This window comes from Monomorium pharaonis, chromosome 10, assembly GCF_013373865.1.
Source record: "Monomorium pharaonis isolate MP-MQ-018 chromosome 10, ASM1337386v2, whole genome shotgun sequence".
NCBI lineage: Eukaryota > Metazoa > Arthropoda > Insecta > Hymenoptera > Formicidae > Monomorium > Monomorium pharaonis.
The window spans coordinates 7,897,628-7,912,230 of NC_050476.1; the positions used below are offsets into that span (position 1 = coordinate 7,897,628).

The 14,603-nt window shown below is 33.3% G+C and overlaps 2 protein-coding genes across 4 annotated transcripts; one reads left to right on the forward strand and one right to left on the reverse strand.

Moving 5' to 3' along the window:
* The first annotated feature begins 206 nt into the window (after positions 1-206).
* On the forward strand, positions 207-2,666 carry LOC105832636 (UPF0428 protein CXorf56 homolog). Its single transcript, XM_012673764.3, has 4 exons — positions 207-438; positions 550-706; positions 1,013-1,241; positions 1,524-2,666. The coding sequence occupies exons 1-4, from the start codon at positions 318-320 to the stop codon at positions 1,668-1,670; spliced, it is 654 nt and encodes a 217-aa protein (XP_012529218.1). The 5' UTR covers positions 207-317; the 3' UTR covers positions 1,671-2,666.
* On the reverse strand, positions 1,247-14,062 carry LOC105832635. Of its 3 annotated transcripts, none has more exons than XM_028193698.2 (12): positions 13,844-14,061; positions 12,555-12,773; positions 11,959-12,156; positions 11,143-11,268; positions 7,234-10,964; positions 6,907-7,144; positions 6,488-6,665; positions 5,995-6,186; positions 5,249-5,785; positions 4,907-5,140; positions 4,100-4,620; positions 1,247-3,957 (listed from the first exon to the last, which is right to left on the reverse strand). In XM_028193698.2, exons 2-12 carry the CDS (start codon positions 12,746-12,748, stop codon positions 3,426-3,428), a joined length of 6,681 nt encoding a protein of 2,226 aa, XP_028049499.2. In that variant the 5' UTR covers positions 12,749-12,773; positions 13,844-14,061; the 3' UTR covers positions 1,247-3,425. The 3 variants fall into 3 exon arrangements, with proteins under 3 accessions (XP_028049499.2, XP_028049498.2, XP_028049500.2); XM_028193697.2 differs by having other exon boundaries at positions 12,555-12,777; XM_028193699.2 differs by lacking the exon at positions 11,959-12,156 and having other exon boundaries at positions 1,689-3,957; positions 12,555-12,777; positions 13,844-14,062.
* Positions 14,063-14,603: the final 541 nt, after the last annotated feature.

The following is a 14,603-nucleotide window of genomic DNA, read 5'->3' on the forward strand; positions in this document are numbered from 1 at the left end:
CTGAACGCAGCCATTGGCTACGTTCAGAAAACACAACCATTGCACAACAGTTGAGTAATTCGCTAATATAATTGGTCTAAATTTAGAGATCTAACAGTAAGGACCAATAATCACTGACCGCTCACTGATCACTTGTGTTTTCTGAACGTAGCCATTGGAACATTTAGGGACAAAATGTTGGAAACCTTTTTCTATTAGTTTCGGAACACATCGATTCATCTCTGATTTGAGAACTGTGAGAGCATTTTGTCGTGTGTGCGTGCGTGTGTATAAATTTGAAAAGAAAAAAAAACAAACAAACAAACAATTGGATAAATATGCCAAAAGTAGTATCGAGGAGCATTATATGCTCTGATACAAAAGATCAGGAAGAATACAGCGAGGAGAAACCGTTGCACATTTATTATTGCATATGTGGTCAGATGACATTAATTTTAGGTTAGTATTATAACTATTGGTTTTTAAAAAAGTAATTTATATTTAACATTTTTGTTGCATATATAAAAAGGAAAATTTAAATTTGAAAATTTTACGACTATTTATTTATAGATTGTGCCATTGAAAAATTACCATTAAGAAAAAGAGATGGAGCAAGAGTAATCGATGGCAGTAAGCACGCTCACAAAATGACTTCAGAACGAGACGAGATTGTATTTCTTAAACGTTTAGAGGGAATTGAAAAACAATACAGGCAAAAGTGTAAAAAGTATGAATTTACATTTATTCGTGCACTATATTTTTTATTGTTGCATTGAAAATGTGTACATGTTGTAATTTTTGTATTTATTTTAAGTGATTTTTGGCGATTGTTTGGTACATGTATCAATTTGTACCAGAACCAATAAGATAAAAGTTTACTCATATCTCATTGGTTCTGGTACAGTTTGGTACATGTAGCAAATAATCGCCAAAAATCACCTTTTGGGATATATGAATGATTTTGATATATAAACATTGAAAAAATATCTTGCATGAAAAAGTAATTTATATAATTGTCTTATCTATTCGACAGATGTGGCTTATTGCTGTATTATAAACATGATCCAGGAGCAAATATAGTATTCGTAGTAAAAGATTCAGTAATAAAAAGTTCTGGGGAAGGTCCTATGACAGATATTTATAATCAAGTGGCCATTGAGAAACCTAAAAAAATAATGGTTACAAAACATACCAAAAATATGGGCAAATTTAGTTCGGTTACTGTATCTACAATCGATGAAGAAGAGGATGAAATTGAAGCTGTATGTCAATTGTATTACATTATATTTCTATTGTACATACATACCAAGCAATTTCAAATTTATAAGTTATTCAGAAAATTTAAGGAGTAATACGAAGAGTATTATGGTAGATCTATAGCAATGAATGAAATAAATAAAAATTAAATATTAAAATTTCTAATCTAATTATTTTAGATATACAATATATTTATATTTGCCTATTGCTTCTATTTATAATGCATCTGAATTTCTATTCTTTATTATTTTTAATAAAACATTTTGTATAAAAAATTGTAATTTTAGAGGGAAGTTGCTGACTCTTATGCAAACAATGCACGTATCATAGAAAAACAGTTGGAGAGAAAAGGTATGAATAAACGAAAAGCTATACCATCTACTGAAGCAGATTCAAAACGAGCAAGACCTAGAGGGACGTTATTGGATGTTTGATTTTTTTTTAATCGAGAATTGTAAATATGTATATATATATATGTGCGTTAATTTACTATGTCCTATATAGAGTTTAAAATATATTTACTTACACATTATTATACGTGAACAAAAAGATAGCAATACTTTCGATAAATTTTAGAATTTTCACAATCTTATAATTTTTCCAATGTTGAAATTTATTATAAAAAAATATTGCTATTTCTTTCTTCACGATAGTATATCATACAAATAATTTTTTCCCATAAACGTTAATATTCCATAATAATGAATACTTAATGAATAATAGATTCTATAATAACAAACACAACTTATATCGACATATTTATTAACATTACACAAAAAAGTAAATCTTTAAAATATACAAATGACTAGATATAAATATTGCATAAAAATGTACGTTGCAAAATAGATAAAAATTTAACAAATAAATATATTAGTTACGGACAATTCATCGATAAATAACTGCAAACAAAAAAGATATAATTTTTTTGCTTGCATTTGGAATTAGTTTATACAATGGCAACTTTAATTAGTTATAGTTAAACAGCGTCTAATAAAACCGTTATTTGGTTACTAAAAAGTAATTCTAATTGATATGACATATTTATGTTGTAAGATGGAAGAGCTGTCTAAACATAATAATTCTTTTACTGGCCTCGTTTTTTATCTATGGATTATGAGATATTGTATGTCCAGTACTATGAAACATTAATGTGTATGTTATGTATGTGTGTTGTGTATGTGTATGTACACGTGGCACACAAACCAAGATTTTGTTCATTTAAGTACATATCTGTTCATAATTTTTTTATCTGCTGCTACTAGTGTGCATGTATGCATGTATATGAGATCTTCGCTTATTTTAATTGTGCAATATAGTAATCCAAGAAAGATGCAGCTCACAGGTTACAAATTTCTGTTTTCGAACAAACTTTCCCTTGGAAAACATTTTTAAGATACATGTATAATCTTTGTTCATATTTCATAATTTGGCTGTATATGTGTGTGCGCGCACACATACAGAAATATACACTTTTCAAAGCTAAATCGTATATTTAATTTCTTAAAATGAGATTTTACGACCTGTATTATCATGTTAGAAAAGCAGGAAACATGAAAAATTATTACTTAATATTTGAAAATTGTTCTATCATATTTAAATAACAGTCTCTAGCGTCACAAGATAATCGTAGCATATTTTTCTATTTAACTTGTAAATGCAGCTTAAGTATATTTTTTAACGAGAATTCCAGGCTCCTTTAAATTAAAATTATATTTTGCTATCTTACATATAATATGATTCCTCTGTTGGAATTATCACGTTCGCAGTTACTCTAGCGACAGTTCTCCATTAATCATAATTTATTATGCATATCCAATTTGCATTGTCGACGAGTTTTTTAAATTAAATATTTGGGACATAAACTGGAAATACATATACAGTATATTAATATATACTATTAATATACAATTATAAAACATTTATGATAACCTAATCACAAATGTTAAAGTAACAATAATAATAATTTCGAGTATATGCTTCCATAGAAAAAGACAATTATATTTATATAAAACTGTGTATATGTTTGAAGAAATGATTTTAATTGTCAATATTTTTATCTCTATGTTTTATTATTATGATGTGATTTTAGATGATTTAAGGAAATAATTTTGCTGATAATACTATTAGCAGAAATAAATCGCGTCGACAATACATATCCTATCGATAGTATTTTTCAGCCATTAATAGCATTAAGTATTAATTTGTGATGATTTAATGTCTACTTTCTTAAGTATCGTAGGTTCATCTTTGAGAAACGTACCCGATCTCGAACCTACTGTAGGTTGCCTTTGCGCCTCCACATTATGGCACTTTTTAATCTTGTCGTCAACTTTACCACTAACAATTCTTTTGCTGGTGATCACTGACTTGCTCATCTTACCACCTATACTAGACTTCGGGGAGGATTTTTTGCTGGAGCTGTCAGAGCCATGCGAATTTTGAATTTCCTTCCTTTCTCTTCTCACGTTGGAAGGAATGTTTGCTTGCATGACTTGTCGCATCTTGAGAGGAGTTACCATATTTACCGGTTTACTAGGAACGTCCGGCGTCCTCGCAGCATCTAACAAGTTTCTGCGTAAACTCGGTGAACCATGATATGTGCTACTGATAGCAGCAGCTCTACTACGACTGGCAGCGGTAGAGCTTTCCAACGATCTCGGAGACCTCTTAGTGATCGTCAATGGACTCTTTTGCTGTGTTGGTGGCGAACTTTTTTTCAACCTATCGTTTATAGATTAACAAATCTGATTACTAATATATATATAATTCGAAATAAAATCACACAATAGTCAGTAGAATTATAGCAAACTAATTTTTCAAATCGTTGAAATTAACATGATAGATATATCAAATTCTATCTCACCTGTCATAAGTTTGCGTTTTGTTCGCTTTTGCTAAAGTAGGCGACAATTTATTGGACATATTTGATTTCGGAGTCGTCGTTATCTCTGTCATAAGACTATCGGTAGACATAGATGTATCCATTTTGTTAACTTTCTTTTTTACAATAACTGGCTTGCTCTTGGTCTCCAAAGAATCGATTGATAAACCTATGTCAGTGGTTTTTTGTTTAAAAGAAGGCGATTCGGGTCTTGTGATAGCACAACTTTTGCTAATCAAATCTTTTTTATTGCCAGTTTGACTTGCGTTTGCATCTGTTAAACTGTCTGATGATAGAGCTTTTACATCTTTCTTAACTGGTAATTTTATTTTGGACAATGGTTTTTTATCTATCGCACGTTTCATTGCTGGGCTAGAAGTGCGTGACGAGTCAGATGAGGAAATCATAATTTTGCGTCGTTGTTGCACAATTTTGTCATGATGTATGGGCACGTTTTCCTTTGGAACAGGCTTATTTCTTGGTTCCAAATATCTTGATTTTACCTAAATTTATATTGACAACTTTATTAACAATTTTATTTTAACAATAAATTTAATTAATTGAAATTATTCTGTAGTAAAAAATATTATGTTAAGTAAATATATTAACAATATTAGTTTTCTCGATTTCCATTTAATTATGAAAGTATGCTAAATTTAACAAATTCAATAAATTATTTTTCTTGACATGTATAATAATTCATGTATAATTTTCTTGACATGTATAATAATAGTAATGTAAAGTTGCGAAAAATTATAGTTTTAAATATTGTAAAAATTTTAAACATACCTCTATTTTATTGGGCCATGATTTTGGCCTAATAGTTTCAGAAGTAATATGTTTATCTTCTTGCATTTTACGCTGAAGTGGATCTGTTTTGGGTTTGCATAAAACTTTCTTAGTTTGCTTAGATGATGGCGTCGGCTTTAATGTTTTGTCATTGTGTTCCGAGATTACCATTTTTACACGTTTTAAATCTACGCTGCGGGTTATCGTCGAACGGTTCTGCGGTGTACGAGATTCCTTTATATAAAATATAATTTATCATTAGAAAAAAATAATGTGGATATGAAGGAGTAATGGTATCAAGTTAGTCATTAAAGATTCTTTTTAAAAGAAGATAATACTTGCCTTTAAGAAGTTCGAATGTCTGGATAGACGTTTCGAAGTTTCGTGAGGCAAGATTACAAGACAAGCTAGCTCCTGTATTCTTCTGCGAAGTTCCAGATCCATTTTCAACCACGTGGTAGTTCTTGCGGCACGCGCGGCATCACGAACCAAGCATTTTTCCACACGTCCTTGAAGTTTATGTAGAAAATCAATGAACAACGGTCCCCATTTAATTTTGCTTTGAAAATCATCCGTCTGCGATGCGAGTAGCATTTTATTCAATTTTGAATAACTTTTGCACGCTTGTTCAGGCGGTAATTGTTCCACAGCTGTTAGAAAATGATCTTCTAAACGACTAATGTTCCATGTTAGCTCACGGCCAAGCAATTGAAAAGTGTCGTTTCCCAAAACACCTGCGAAATTTTCTGACAGAAATTTTACTGACGTCTCCAACAAATTCGATACCATCCGGAATACCGGTTCTGCCCATCGCACATTTGGTAAAGTTGCCAACAGTTTATCGCAATCCATCATAGTCTGAAGCACGTTGTCGGTGGACTGCAAATATACAAAAAAATTTATAAAACATCGAAAATTTACTAACACCCAAACTCATAAAGTCTTTATAATTTCAAAATCGTAGTATAAAACAAAAAATATTAATCACTTCTAAAAAATGTTAAATATTTTTTATTGAACAAATTATTCAACTTCGTTTACACATATCTACATTATGTTTAATATAATTAAGTTTTTTATCTGCATACCATGTGCACTATATGCTGATGATAACATTTTTCCATAAGTTCTCTCGGAAGAGTCGCAAATGCTTTGCACGGCCATATTCGTACAAAATGTTTCGTAATCCACCTAAGTGATTTTCGATACACTTCATCCAGACCATATGCTGCCGCCAATGGTATACATTCTAATACTCCAACGGCACATATCTGGCATGGCTAAAAAGTAATAAATCTCTAAGCAAATATATCAATTAAAAAATATATATCAAAATTTATGTATTCAAGACCAAATAAATTAATGAAATTAGATGTGTGATATCGATTTAAAATTCATAGTCCTTCAGTGCAAAAAATTACATACTTATAATGTTAATGAGTTCTCTTTGAAAATTGAACAGATTAACAAAAGTATCTAAGATCATAGTCAACTGTAGATTTCTTATAGCACACATGTTGATATTATTTTCTTTAAGAAAAAATTAAGATAGAGATACATTTTTAAAATTTATATATCTACCTTATGAAACAAGTGGCAATATTTAAGTTTAAGCGTGTATCCTATAACTTCTTTAAGACCTTCCAAGCACAGCATATCCGCTAATGTTGCTAATTCAACGATACTTATAGAATCCGGTATATTACTTTCTCCACTGTAGATATGACATAACGCAAAATGGACTGCGTTATAAGAATACCTAAAAATGTGGAGATTTATACTAATAGATTTATATAATATATAATAAAGTTAAAATCATTTAAATATCAAAATATATTTATATAAATATATCGCATAATAAATTATATATAAAATGTTTTATAAAAGCATCCTTTTAAGTATTAAACAAATCCAATATCAAGTATATAAACAACCAATTTTTCTGTTGCAAATTATACAATTTTCTAGCATATATGCTATATTTATGTTTTAATGCGTACCCTTGAAGAGAAATAACATTGCCTGCACTTTCGATCCATCCGCCGCTCAAAATTGCGGCAAAATATTGACAACGAGAACTTAAGATACATTTATGTGCTCTTATATGGCGGCCAGCTACATCTATTGTAACGTCAGGATTGATTTCTTCCAAGAACATCCTTAATAAATCTTCACCTAGTCTATTATATGGCTTTGCACCAGCCATGCTTGATGTTTCAGTTTCTTCCGTGCTGCCTTCTGTAATCAATTTTAACTTAATTTTTGATCTATACTACCACTTACGTTTACATTGATCCAAACTTACAAATTTTTGATCGTGTACATACCCGCTCCAGAACGTCCCATACTGCTTTGCATACTACTGAGATCAGATTCGGAAATAATTCCTTCTGTTTCGCAATCACCGGTCAAGTCCTCCAACGGGGACTTCTGCTTGGATGGAAGCGACGTGCTCATAACAGAAGCGAGCTTCCTCGAGACTGGTTTGACCTGACCACCATTTCTCGTCATCGCCAGTTTGCTCTCTATCCACGACGTTTCTGGAATACTGCTACTCATTCGATATGTGCTTTTGTCATCCTTCACTGTTAGTACATCCAATGTGTGATTAGCCGTTGGCGTTTTATCTAAATCTGACAGACGTACGAAACTAGAAGTACTAGTCTTGTCAGGCTCTAAATGTATATTTTTTAAATTACGACTGGGCGTTTTCCCAGTTTTCTTCGACAAACGGTATTCATATGTCTGATCTGCGTCGTTATATTCCGGCTCCTTCAATTCGCATTCGATCTTCTTTATAGTTTCGCTCAATGACTTACGAGTTTCGGAAATCTTACTGCTGTTTCCCATAGCAACTAGTTGCGATTTATCGTTAACACTTGAATGTAACAAGTCGGTCAATTCATAATAATGATTGTCACTATCTGGGGAAGGTCCGCTGCCGCTACTGATATCAAATGTCTCACTTTTGCGAGTATGACCTTCCGTGCTCTCGGTACACGTCTTTTCCCAAGCGGAATTCTCCGAGAACTCATCCTCGTATGCTTTCGTCTCGTTGGTTTCCAAGTTGTCCATTTGATCGGGAATTATTTCTCGATATTTGCAATGATTCACGCTAATGCACAATTGTTCATTTTCAATCTCTACGTGAGAGTTTGGTGGAGTATCCTTCACATCAAATTCAAATACATCCTCGGATGATGTGTCCATATTGTTGGAGTTATTCTTTTCACGCTCTTGTAGCATTTTGAAACTCTTATGATTGTAAGAATCCGCTTTAGCCGCATCGCTCAGCGAGTGACTAGACGAGCTCGTTTTCGCTTGGGATTGTTTTGTAATACTGCGACCGTCTATTGATACGCTGTGTGCGCGTTTGTGTTCCCTTCTAAACATAAGTTCTTTTGCTAGGCAGCCATTATTATTACCATTACTATTACCATTATTATTACTTGGTTGTGTCTTGTCTACATTCCATGAGTGTCGCTTGAACGTTGGTCGCGAAGTAGACAACGTCCGTCTTCGTACCACAGGAGAATCAGATTCTATAAACATAAAAACGCTAGGTTTTATCTTTTCTTTATTTTGTTCTTGCGACAACTGATTATCTTCTGTAGTGCTACTGTCATCTCTAGAACTGCTGTTGTCCATCTTAGAATCCGTTAATTTATTAGGTACCGTCGAAAAACTTCGCCTATGCGTCGGAGCTGCAACCTCTCTACCGATCTCGTGCGTGTCGTTCAGCTCGATAAACATGGAGAAGATGTTCTTTTTCTCACCTTCGTTACAACTACCATTATTTTTTGCGCTTGCATCTTGTTTTCCGGATGATTTGACTTTGGCACTATTATTCTTGTCGGAAATATCTACGTAAAATTCACAGTAAGGCTTACTGTTGCTAATATCGCGTTCCTTCCTTTCGAGCGAGTGATCACGTTTAATGGATTCTACGTCATCTTTCACATCCTTCAGATTGACAAAAAAACCTAAACTACCTTGTTTTTCATGATTGCCTGATTTTTGCGTGGGTTTTCTGCTACCTTCGGAATTGGAGAAGCTTTGCGACATGCTCCGCAAGTTTCGAGATTTGGGCTCTTCTTTATTACAATCGCTCATGTCGACCACCCAGGCAGTCATGGAGGAAGACATTCTGGAGGACTTGACTTTGATTTCAGGCTTGTTCATGATCACCGAGCCGCCCGATACGATTGGGGTGGATTCCGTTTTGCGTCGCACCGTAGGACTGTCCGAAGGTTTTGAGTAGTCTGAAGTGCTAACACCACCAGAGATAATTGGTGTGGCCTCGTCACGCTTAGTTCTCTTTAAAGGCTCTGTTCGGGTAGCCTTTTCCAAGATCGAATCTAAGGTAACTGGCAAGCTACTACTGCAGTGATTCGACGCGTCGTCTAAATCCACACTGTAATCAACGATAGATTTATCGCTGGCGCTTTTAATAACCGGGTAAACCGCGCAAGACTTGCTGAGACTAGACTGTAAGTAGTTGGGTTGTGTTTGCGTTTGATTCATTTCGTATTTACGACTGTCCAGTAAACATGACACCGGATGCTGAGTGTGAATAGCGACCTGCACATCGGAAGAAGTGAACGTAATCGATGGTTCGGTAATCGGAGGAGCTACAGAATCGGAAGGTACGTGACAAATGGAATCTCCATCTACACGATGTCCGGAGTATTGTGGAATGGCGCTTTGAAAAATAAGGCTACCTTGCCTGCGTTCATATTCTTGTCTCAAAACGGATAACTTCTCGTCGTTAGAGTCAAGCTCGAACGTGTTTCTTCTGATAAGCGATGGTCGCCTGTTCTCGATGGTCGCACTAGCATCATCGTTCTCATTTTTGTTTTCTGTTATCTCGATATTGCTCGACGTTTCAATTTTCTCATCCTTTTGACTGTTTAACTTGGTATTGTTGTCAGGACACGGTGAAGGATGTGCACTCTCTCCACTGTCCGCCTCTTTGATCTCAACGGCTAATGACTCCTTCTCCGTCGGTTTACTCGTCTCGATCTTTTCCTCCGAAAGATCTTTTCCTCCTACAAAATCTACTTGCTTGATTTTACGGGATTCTGGAAGTAATTGCAAATATTCGGTGAGTTTTAGCTCTCGTTCGAATTCTGCCACTCGTTCATGACCGGTTTGCAAAGGTAGCGTCTTAAGTGATGTAAACTTGTAAGATTGTTCTTCTACACCATTATTTGACTTGTTCGCCGATTCCGCGTAACTTGAGGAAAATGTCAAATACGGTAGCGATGTATTATCGTTGCCATACTGATTCTTCGTTACATTTGTAGATACAATGTCCACTTCGTCATTCAAGGTAGATGCATCGATGAAATAATATCCACTCGTGGAGGAAATGTTACGACTAGTCGGATTAACAGTGAGACGAGAATGATCGGATTCTCGGCTCGTTTCAGCTGTTATGCCTTTCGATTCTTTGGCATCGGATTGCGTTTTCCATTCAATTTTACACTTTGTGGAAGTTTCCTTCTGGTCATCTCGTGTCGAAGGGATAGGCTCGATAAATTCAAAAGATTCGTTTTCATCGCTACCACAGTCCGATTCGTAGAATGGCTCATTTAACATCCGACTTTCATACTGGAAGATCTCCTCAGCATTCAATTTCGCCTCCTGAACGTTATCCGACGTGTCCGCAAGCTGACGATCCGTTTCCAAGTATGTTACACCATGATTGCTCGACACAGATTGAGTTGCGGTGTTTTTCTGATAACTATTATTATCAAGTGACTCGCAGGATTCATCGTACAAAAGCGTCTTATGATGGCTTTTGTTGCGTACTCGCTCGATACGTATCCGATCCGAATCATCATCATTAGCAGAAGAAGTGTACTCTGCCGCTTGCGTCACCTCCAAGTCCGTCGAATTCTCTGATGTATTATCGTGTGGACTTATCGAACCTGTCTCTAAACCGGAATCAGCCATTTCTGATGCAGTAGAACTCGCATTCGTTACAGCATAATCTTTTACGTTTTGCAGATGCTGATGTGTGTCACAGTTTAACGTCAGACATTTCTCGAATATTCTGTAAATAATATAAATGTATGAAATGCGACAAAAAAGAATTATAGCATTCGTAAAATATTAACTTTACTGTAGTTCTTAACAAGAAAATGGAAGACTCTAATTGATTAAATGAAAATTATTAGCCTTCAAAATCAAGAATCTAAATTGTATTACATAACTTTATTTATAAATCTAACCTATTGTCAATATCAGATGAATTGTCACCAAATTCATTTAAAGACTGGCATTTGTAATTTGTATTCAAAATTATTTTTACCAACAACTGCTCTTCTTGAGTAAAGTCCAGATTACTATAGAGAAGCCTGCAATAAACAAATACGTAATATTAATAGCGTACAATATTTGAGCTAAACAAATAAATAATAATGTGTCTTCTTCCATATAATTAAAAAATTCAATTAATTGCTATTAATACAACAAAGATAATTTAGCATGCTTAATGGCACATGCACGACAAATTAATACATCAATATTTACAATTATAATTATATGCATAAATTGCCCATAGCACAAGACTTGTTACAAAAGATTGGTCCCTTTTTTCTAGATAGAAAATATGATAACATATTGCACTTATTTTTGTTCTATTTAAAATAAAAAAAATCATAAATGTGATAAATTTTATACAATATTAAAAATAATAGAAATAAAAATTATTCTGTTTTCATTTGTTATTATAAATACACAACAAATAATGACAGAAATTTTTGAATTATACTAATTATTATATCTAATGATTTAAACAAACAGTTCTTTTCTATTTGAAAAAAGTTAGAAGAAAAAATGTACAAACTTGTGAAAATAAAAAACTGAATAAAAATACAATTTATCTAGAAGAAAAAACATGCAGAGTTGTATTTTGACTGTAACTTTTAAAAGAGGAAAAGTTGCTTTAGGTAAGATGCATGCAAACAGATATGATTCAATCATGATATCCCTTTTAAATTATACTGTTTTTGTATATACAAGTAATTAACATTGTATAACAATACCTTACAAAACCTTCAATCTGATGAAAAAGTCCGGCTTTATCAAGAATGCAATCGATCGTTTTGTTAGTGTAAACAAAATAAGGCTTAAGAACTTGATACAAGCATGGCGATCTTGTTTTAACAATACACTCATTTATACGTATTATTTTGTAACCATGTATTATATTAAGATCACAATGCAAAGAATCCGTAAATATTCTACAATAAAAAATAATTCTTGAGTCTTGTCACCTTAAATTCTAATGCATTTGTTTCTCTTTAGATGTTAATTTTATTTTGTGTATACTTTGTGTATAAAATAATCATGAATAAAATTTGAATGTTGACACAAAAAATATAACAGATAAATCTGTGCAAAAAAGGATGGAATGAATTAAAAAGGTATACACATGTAAACACACATACACACACACAGAGACACGCACGCGCGCGTACACACACACACACACAATTTCCAAAATCATTCACTAATATATATCAGATGGTCTAATGTATTATACAATGTTTTCAACTTTAAATATATAATGTTTTGTATCAGGCATGTTATGACATAATTAATGTATCAATATTTGTTAAACAATATAAAGTTTTCTTACTTCAGAATGTTATCTTGCAATAAGCTGATATTTTTGACACTAGTGCGAAGATATGCCGCACTCTTCCGCTTTTTGAATTCATTACTCTGAGAGGGCTCGAATGTTCTAGAGGAGTTAAGATTATCATGGCATTGCCACTGATGTGTTTTGTCTAAATTTCCATTTTGCTTGCTGTTGTTCCTGCCTCCAGCCATGAAGCATTTACTAGTTCATACTTGTCTACCTTTAAAAATTACATAATATGTATTAGATATATCTGTTCATCTGCAATATTATCTATAGGGAAATATAAAATTTTATAATTAAATTCTTATTCACAGTAAAATTTTTGCAAAACTTATAAGAAAATCACATGTAATTTAATAATTTACAAAAGTATTATTTACTTCAAAATCTAAATGTATATATATAATACTCGATTCCAAGTATATTTTAAAATGCTCTTTACATTTATCAATATTAAAAATTTACAATATATTTATTTAATATCAATTCAAAAAATTGCATTACACACACACACACACACACACACACACACACTTATATATATATATATATATATCTGTTACAATATAGTAAGCTTATAGAATTGTACACTACTATGAAAAATCTCATTTTATACTTCATATGAAAATAAAATTAATGGAATTAATTTATACTAAAAAATTATATTGTCTTATTTAAAAAAATTAAAGTGATCTCAGTATCGAACTGGCATTTAATTATTTCAATTACTTATTTTGCAAGAAACGTTAAAATAACATAAGATATAGGAAAGTGCAGAAAGATATGAGGGCCAACTAGGGAAATTAAATCTCATCGCATTGAAGAAATGTAGCTCTATTTGATTATACAATTCGCGACGTCCTGTAACATAGAAACATAATAGAAGAATAATGTTCAATAAAAATGAAAGAAAGGAAAAGCAAAATAAGAGAGAGGGAGAGGAGGAGAGAGAATAAATTTCACCCTTAAAATGATTCTTTCTCAATTACTTTGTAGGAAACTGAATTTTATCGTTCCTTCTTGCTATGAAAAATACGAAAGTTAAATAAATGTCAAATAAGCGCGACGCAACGTTCGCCACGTTTCTTTTGACAGCGCGATATACGCAAACGTATGAATGATCAGTATCGGGAGCATAGAAAATGAACTTAGAAAAATGACATAAAGCGTCGATTACTAGCCAGATAATTTTTCGGCGCGGTGAAAATAAATGACTTGCTCCGAAATAAATGGAATATTTTCTCCGCGTGAATAATTTATTGATCGCCCTACACGTTACGTACCTCGCATATTTCGATCCACCGGCATGTCGGTTCGCATCGTTCGTCGTCATTGCGCTCGACTGGCCGTTTTAATTGGTTCGCGCGTTATCCCGGCGAGTTGTCACGAAGCTACGACATTTATGTTACCGGAGCCGAGAGATAAATATCACGCGGCGACACCAATTGATTTGTAAATTTGTTATCGTCCCGAAAGCACGTCTTACGAAGTTCGTAGACGCGAATATGCGCGATGCGACAACTAGCGATAGTTGACGACAACTTATGGGAATGATTTCCCTAATTTATCTTATACTTATGAAATAAATAGACTTTGTAAAGTTATACGTGTTTACTAATATCAAGCTTACAAAAGAATAAATAATTTCTTTTTTTAATAAACAACATTCCTTTTTTTAGTATCTAAGAAACATAAATTGCTTGAAATTAGTTTGATAACAAATAAATAAAGAAACTAGAAAATAACTAAAAATGGGGAATAAATCGCAAGGGCTGCCACAGTACTCCCTCCCCAGCGACGTTCTACGTTGCGAAACGAACTTTCTTCTTGGGACCACAGTATGTTCTTAAAGGTCGAGAAGGCAAAACTGAAGGAATGGATGAAGTGGCAGGAAAAGAAACAGCAAGATGATCCAGAGGAATTTCCTTGGGTAAAAAGGCTGGTTTGAGACGTTCCGTGGAGACGTTAACAATTTTACCTGCAATATCAATAGTAAAAAGGTATTCATTAACACGTTTAACAACACGAAAAGGGCCAGAATAA